An 8,242-nucleotide genomic window follows, 5' to 3' on the forward strand; every position below is an offset into this window, starting at 1 on the left:
AAGATCATGAATTAATCTAAACCATGCAAATCCGATCATCTAAAAAAAAATTCTGATTAAAAAACCCAAACCAAGTCAAAAGTGCAGTAAACAGACAAAAGAAGAAATAACACCACCAACCACTCTCAATTTGACAGCCAAAGTCTTCCGAGGCCTGACAAACAGTGCTCCACCAAAAATGCCTAGCAACAGCCTTTTGGTCTTGCAGGACCCAGCGCACCGTGTCACCAATAATACCTACTTGCATAGACCGCACCACAAGCCAAATACTGGTCTAAACAAACAAAGAGTCCAAAGCACGTCATGAAGAATCCTGAAGCCAGGGAAACTAGTTCCAAGTTTAACCTTGTTCTAACTTAAACCTACAAGTTCACAAATAGAATTAAAAACCACACAAGTAAGAAGACATACACGGCCACCACCAGTAACAAATTTCTGCTTAAAACCTACAAAGTTCACAATTAGAATTAAAAACCATACACCTGACATACATGGCCACTAACAGTAACAATTTTCTATATATATTGCATAACATTGCATGCTCATTCCTTTGAAGACTTGTTGATGAGGGACTTGTGAATATGGGGGATGACACCACCACCTGCGATAGTGCCCTTGATGAGAGTATCAAGCTCCTCATCTCCTCGGATGGCAAGCTGAAGGTGACGTGGGGTGATACGCTTCACCTTAAGATCCTTGCTTGCATTCCCTGCAAGCTCCAGAACCTCTGCTGTGAGATACTCCAGTATTGCTGCTGAGTACACAGCTGCAGTGGCTCCGACACGGCCATTTGCTGCGATCCTTGACTTCAGGTGTCGGTGGATCCGACCCACAGGGAACTACATAAATCACAAGAAATTATAACATAAACCAGCATATAAAGGCAGAATGGAATATGCATTCAACAATGCATTACATCAAATTCCCATTCACCAGATTTTATTTACGAATTTCTGCAATAAAAGCAGAACAATAGTTGCTGGAGTATATCCCCTCTCCCTCTCCCTCTCGTGCAAACAAAGACACAGACATACAGGTAAATTATTTCAGTTATTGTCAGAAATTTTGTAAAAGCACAAACTTATCCTTCTAATCTAAAAAATATGCATGTCTAGATATTGTCATTATTTCTGAAGAGTAACTAATAATTACTGATTTGACTTTATGAATTAAGTATCAAACATGGAAAGACTACATCTCAAGTCTGTAGCCCTTGAAAATCTATGTTTTCACCCCCAGCTGCAGCCAAGATTTGACCCAATGCCTCAACCGAGTTCAAGAAATTCACCAGACAAGCATCTGTGCACACCCCAGCTATAGCCCATGCTGCTAAGCCTGGACATTTGCTTCATTACATCGACAAGCCAAACAATTTTCCTTTTATTTTCCTAGGATAAAATAAGTTTTCTGATAATTAGTGAAAACTGTGAAGAGCATGAAAAGACTAGCAATTACAAATGGCAATTTCTAACCCAACCCACCAACTAAACCCGGTTTAAGCAGGTCTAACTTTGGCATAAATAGATCTACACCATAAATAGGTCAGACTTATTTATTAAACAGGTCAAATTCACATTTAGACCTCTAACCCGTTTAATCTGTTTTGATCTGCTAAATTAACCCAATTTGGTATGTTTAACAATTGGGTCGAGTCATGACCCAACCCGCTTAAACCACTCAAAACCCATTTAACCTAATATGAGCAATTTCTTGAATAGTTGATGCAGAAGGTTATCCATTTAAAAAGCTTGGATTCATGTTTAGAGTTTTAACCAGTTTAATAAACAGGTCTGCTTGGATTGACAGGTTTTTGACCAACCTGCACCCAGTCTAGACCCAATTGCCAACAACCAAGTTTTTTACGTCTGGTGTTCATGATAGATTCTTCATTAACAAACAAGACAATGCCTAAATTGCCCATCATTTTGGGTTGTCCATAGAGTACCTGCCGTTGTTATGTCAGCCTGTGTTAAGCATGTGGCTCGCTTAGGCCTATCAATTGACTATGACCATAGTTAAGCTGAGGATGAACCTGCATTTTATGGAACACCAGGTGCATTTACACAAAAGGAAGTTATCAAATTTTTAGATCTCTCTCCTGCATATATGTATATGCGTATACATATACATGTGTGCGTGTGTGTATAGCAGAGAAAACATATATACATCTTAAATGAATAGCAGAGAAAACATACCCCCTTTCAAAATTCAGATAAAATACCCTAAATGGAATGGTTCTGTTGTTCCTCTAACTCAAAATTGCATCCCTTCCTCCATGAATGTAATTTTGGGTTGGTTGGAAAACATGACATTTTTTTAAGAAAAAGATAAGCTTTTGGTCAAGTGTTGAAGGCTCCCATACCTCCCCCCCCCCAAAAAAAAAAAAGAAGAAGAAGAGAGACAAGAAAAAAGAAACCCCAATTCAACACATTAATTAACTAGAGAACCTAAACTGGAATCTCCAAGTCCAAAATTTTAAATCCAAAAAAAAAAAACGTCAGAATACCTTCTAATGCGTTTCAACCCAAAACGGAAAAAGCACAGAAAAACTACATCGAATGCCCAGAAAACAGGAACTTTGAAATAAAAGGTAGTACCATTCGCTATGCATCAACTGCGCATATTACGGTAAGCATGTTGGTTCATACCAGACCTAAGAATCTAAGGATTAATTCCTCAATGAACATAAATTCAACAAATAAACATCTTAATGGCACAAAAATAACTATTTGTGTGCACAGTTTCTTTAAGGTCGGTCATTTAAAATTGAAAATGGATGAACCCTGTTACAAAAATAACCAATCAATTATCAAGAAACAAAAAGGACTACCATACTCCAACCTGCCCACATCGGGGCCGAGAAAGGCAAACAAGAACCCTGATAAAACGCAAGAGACACGAAGATGTATACTAACAAGGAAAAAACGGCCTTCAGAGAAAGATAAAAGCCAAATCTACAAACGCGTCAGATCCGAGTCACTGCCCAAAGAGCTCAGAGAAATCGGATCTAACAACATCTCAAAGAAGATGAGAAAGTAAACAAGATTTACCTGCAGACCAGCTCGCGATGACCGGGAGACAGGCTTCTTCTTGTCCTTGTCCTTGTTCGCCGCGGTCGTCTTCGCTGCCAGAAGTCCCTTTCCTCCTTTCCCCGCCATCTCTCCCTTCCTAAAATCGAACACAAAGAAGCCCCGTTCAACGAAATGGCAAGCCCTAAAACCCTAAATCACCCCAAGAAAAACCTTAGATCTAGCTCAACAAGGATGCCAAAGACCCAAACAGAGAAGACGAGGAGTCAAATCTTCGAAAACCTAATCGAATCGAGAAGAAAAACCCTAGAATTCGAAGGAGATTGAAAGAAGAGGGAAGGGGAACGTACCTTTCTTTTCTTCTCCTTCCCCCTTTCTCGAGAGCGTCGAAGGGTTTGGGTAGGGATAGGACAAAGAAGGCTGAGATTAGGGGCGGAATTGGGAATAAATAGGGACTTGAGGGTTTGGGAGAAAGGCGGTTGCTTTTGGAGGGCGATTGGAAATTTCGAAATTGGGCTGGGTTCCAAAAATAGCCTCGTACTTCATAAACATGACGTGAAGAAGGATATTGGCAAGAGAAAATAGTTGGGGGATTCACGTGGAACCGGAGAGAGATTTGGGGGATTGAGATTTCATAATGACTAAATTGCCCTCGCGCGGTTGCGCGTTGACCTTGCCTGGCTCCGTTTGGAAGTAACTAAAACGCTTAATCACTTTAAAAACGTTGAATTTTTTTTTTTGGTACACGTAAGCGGCCACAACATTCTAATACGAAATTTTTTTTAAAAATTAAAATATAAAAATTAAATATTTTAAAAAAATTTATTTATTATAATTAAATTATTAAATTTTTAAAATATTATAATTTTTTCTTAATTGCTACTTCTGTCTAATATGGTAACAAAAATGATCACAATATAACGGAAGTTTGATATGATATTAAATAACTGATATGAAATTTTTGTATTTTTTTTTTACAGCTATAATTTTTATTTTTCACTTCATTTTTTTTCTCTATTACTATCTTCTCTAAAATTTCAGCATCTTCTATATTATTATTGGTACCTCTATTATCATCACCAACTCCAAAGTCTTCACTATGACCACCACCATCAAAACTATTTTAATCACTATCACCAAATTCACTATCACTGTCCTCTATAACTCTTGAAAAATAAATTATTTTCATGAAGTATATATTAGGAAAACAAAACTCTCATATATATATATATATATATATATATATATATATATATATATATATATATATATATATATATATATAATAGTACATTAGTTATGAAACTCTTTCGGTTATGCTAAGCACATGTGTCAGTCTCCTCTCTAAACACCAAAAAAAAGAAGGTATAAATGGTGGCAGTTTTAGAGAAAAAAATGATAGAAAAAAATGGAGAAAAAAATGAAAAGTAGATATCCTAGCTAGAAGAGAAGGAAAAGACAAAAAAAAAAAGTTTAAATCTCAACTAGAAGAGAAGGAAAAGAGAAAAAAAAGATTTTAAACCCTACCTATAAGATAAGAAAAATAGAGAAGAAGGAGTTTAGAATTCTATATCAGCTAGTTCTATGTCACATCAGCTTTTACTGTACATCATGTGATGTCAAGTGACAATCTCTATCATGATTTTTAGACGGAAGTAGTAGTCATTGGAGAAGATCAAGTTTTTAAAGTAATTAAGTCTAACTAAAAAGATAGAACGGCTCACTATTGGCCCATTGGCTGGTTTGAGAAGTTATTGACCACTGATTATTATTTTTTATTATTTTTAATTATTTTTTTAAAAAAAAAGATGGTGAAGAGGGTGTGTCAACAGGCCAAACATGGGCCAGCTTATCCTAGCTCAAGCTCGGCTCAATATTATTCACTATAACAAGCATGATATGTGCCAATAAAAGAGCACCAACGATGTACTAGCAAGCAAGCATTCATTTTGTGCCAACCAATAATCTAAGTAACTCTATACTGGTTTAACATGATATGGACCAATATAACTCATTTGGTTTGCGAAAAAAAGGGGAGAAGTGTGATCAATGAAAAAAATAGAAAAATACCTCATATTTAGTTAAAGTTTTCAAAAGGAGATAGAAAAGTAGCATTTCTATAGGAATAAGATTCCATATTTCATAGAATGAAAAACCAATATATAATATAGAAAAGTCCAATCCATCAAGATTTTTTTCCAAATATGTCTTTAAGCTTTTAGATAGAATGAGATGAGATTTTTTTTTTAAATCAAGAGTATAATAGATATTTTATATATTTTTTTTAAAAAAATAGATGCTCAACCAAATAATATAAACCATTCTGAAATATGTGACTTTTCCGTAATCAATCAAATATATAAAAATTACTCTCCCAAACATCATACATCCAAGCATCATCTTCCTAAGAAGTATATTCTAATGAGAAAAATTTCTTCTTACGAATCAAATGTCCTTAGAATTTACTAGAAAACAGGCATTTCATTCAAAAAAAAGAGTTTCACAATTTAAGATCCATAATTTTCAAAGTATTTACAACTAATTGTCATAAACATATTTTAATAGAAAAGAATGCAAGCAATTCTAAAATTAGAGTTGTAATTTTAGAACTCCTTTTTAGAATTGCATGCATTCTTTTATGTTAAATATGTTTATGACAATTAGTTGTAAATACTTTGAAAATTAATATTTTCTGAATTTGAGAATTGTTTGCATAAAATGTTAATTATAGACTATCTAACATAGACATATTTTAAGAGAAAATAAGGTAAAATGCTTAGAGATTAAGTCTAATGAAAAAATAGAATTACAACTCTAATTTTGTAAAAAAATATTTCCAGAATACAATAAGTCCATCAAAGCCTCTATTCTTTCTAATGCCTAACAATGACAAATAATTTCTATCCAAACAATTTACATATCATCAAGATTATATTATCCCTTAATACAATTAATCACCAAAAATACATGCAAGACACAAATGTTTACAATTAACGAAATAAAACTCCAAAAATCATAAAACTTACTGCATATATTCTAAATAAATAAAAAATTAATTTATGGCTAGTTTAATAAATCCTATTAATTTTAGACTAAGGCTTCCCTATAACTATTAAAATACATCTCCAAAAATTATGATACCAATCTTGTTAGAATCTCTACAAGACAAAGGTTCCAAAGGTATATGCCATATAGCCAGAAACTGATAGAAAATGGTTGATATGTGTGGTGGAAGGAATCATAAAATTAACTTTTAATTAAATATGTGAGATCTTATCTCGATTCAATTCAGATCTTTTATAGTTATTAAGATTAATAAAGAAAGTGAGATCAAATCATCACCTTTATACAAATAGATCTATCTGCAATTTGATGATTGTAGATATCTTCACAGTCTCTTTGAAACCACACAAACATCCGATCTTTATAGATATCTACACGAAGCTATGATTTGATCAAAGATTAGGGCTGAGCATGGGTTGGTTTCTCTTAACCCAACCGAATCCAACTTGGTTGAAAAAAATTAACCCACTATCAATTGTTTATTATATATAAATCGTTTGAAATCGAAGTGAATTGTTTGTAGTAGATTCGCATGGATTGTGTCGGTTTGAGCTTCAATATTGATCCAATATTGATTTTAAGTCTAATGTTGGCCCACTTAAGCTTATTTATTTTTTTATAATTAATTTAATATCAAAAAATTTTAAACTTTATAAGTTATAAAATTTAGATTTATTTTTTAATCTGTACAAAATAAAATAGAAAAAGAAAAAAATTACTTATCTGAAAGCAATTACATTTGAAAGCTTTCACTTTAAAATTATCTCAAAGTGATTTGCTTCCATTAATAATTCAACATTAATATTCTTATGAATCCAAATAGGTGATGCAGTATTTTTTATAATAAAGTATTGAAGTCTAAACGATGTCATTCCAAAATAAAAGTGAGTTTGTGAAATACTATATCGATTGAGTTCAATTTTGTATAGATTAAAAGTGTAGGAACCGAATCCAATCGTAAATAATCAATTTTTCATAAATCCTAATCCGATTCCATGCAATTTATGTCTTTCAATTGATTGAAGTCGATGTTTATTGGGTCGGATTGGATGGGTTTCTTCGGATTTTGGTTATTTGCTTAGTCATATCAAGGATGTTTGATCTCATTAGGATGCTAGTTTTCTTACAAAGATCTTTCTTCTGATAGTAAATTTCTTTTTCCTTATTGTTAAAAAATTTTTCTCTAGAATTTCAATCTTTTTTTTTTGCAAGATTGTATTTCGCATAGGAACGGATCAAAAACTTTCTCAACTTTTCTTGATTCCCTTCTCAAGGAAATCCATCAACCTCTCTCTCTTTTCTTTCATTTTTTTGCACTCTAACACTTTTGGATGTCCAACACTTTAGACATGAGGTAGGAGTGGGTGAAAGATATGTCCAACACTTGGGCATAATGTTGGCATGAGAAAGGAAGGGCATCCAACAACTTGGATGTCCAATATTGGTGTGATCCCTCCTTCTTAAGGATTTGTTCCTTTTACAATTATTGTGAACTCCTTCACATTAGAGTCCCAGGGAATCAAAGTTTTGACACAAAAACCCTTTGACCAGTTCAAGACTTGGGCAAGGACTCTTAGAATGCCCAAACTCTTTGGGCACTAATCCCTTTAGCACATCCAACTCTTCAATGTGAGAAATTTATTTGTCATGAGAAAAGTGGCGCACAATCATAAGAGAGGCATAATGGGCATGAGGAGTCCTTCTAAATGTCAATCACATTAACGGACCCAACTTTGATAGATCAATATTTGACCATTCAAAGTTTGTTAAGAGTCCTATTGCTTTTAGGTTTGATTGTATTAACTCTGACTTATCAACCTTTGGCATATCAACCTTCTTACTCAGATTTAAATCGAGTCTTATCAAATTAAATTCAGCCATCTGATCAGACATAACCTCTTATGTGTATGATTCCATAGATTTAATTTTATCTGATAGTAAGATATATTGTGATCTCCATTTTCAATATCATTAAAACTCTTTTCAATGGATTGAAATAATTTCAACTCATCTTAATAAGAATTATCAATCATCAAGATAATTTTTATGAGCCTTACAATCCATCAGTGATGCCTAGCAGCATGTAGTGGTATTCTTATAGAATGAAATGGAATGAATCTTTAGGATTAAGCTAAAATCAGATCGGATAC

At 33.5% G+C, this 8,242-nt stretch overlaps 1 protein-coding gene across 2 annotated transcripts; it reads right to left on the reverse strand.

Annotated features, from left to right (window-relative positions):
- Positions 1-304: 304 nt before the first annotated feature.
- On the reverse strand, positions 305-3,532 carry LOC105042211 (probable histone H2A variant 3). Of its 2 annotated transcripts, none has more exons than XM_010919333.4 (3): positions 3,380-3,532; positions 3,051-3,168; positions 305-839 (listed from the first exon to the last, which is right to left on the reverse strand). In XM_010919333.4, the coding sequence occupies exons 2-3, from the start codon at positions 3,156-3,158 to the stop codon at positions 543-545; spliced, it is 405 nt and encodes a 134-aa protein (XP_010917635.1). In that variant the 5' UTR covers positions 3,159-3,168; positions 3,380-3,532; the 3' UTR covers positions 305-542. The 2 variants fall into 2 exon arrangements, with proteins under 2 accessions (XP_010917635.1, XP_010917636.1); XM_010919334.4 differs by having other exon boundaries at positions 3,051-3,221; positions 3,380-3,513.
- Positions 3,533-8,242: the final 4,710 nt, after the last annotated feature.

Source organism: Elaeis guineensis, chromosome 3 (assembly GCF_000442705.2).
Source record: "Elaeis guineensis isolate ETL-2024a chromosome 3, EG11, whole genome shotgun sequence".
Lineage (NCBI taxonomy): Eukaryota > Viridiplantae > Streptophyta > Magnoliopsida > Arecales > Arecaceae > Elaeis > Elaeis guineensis.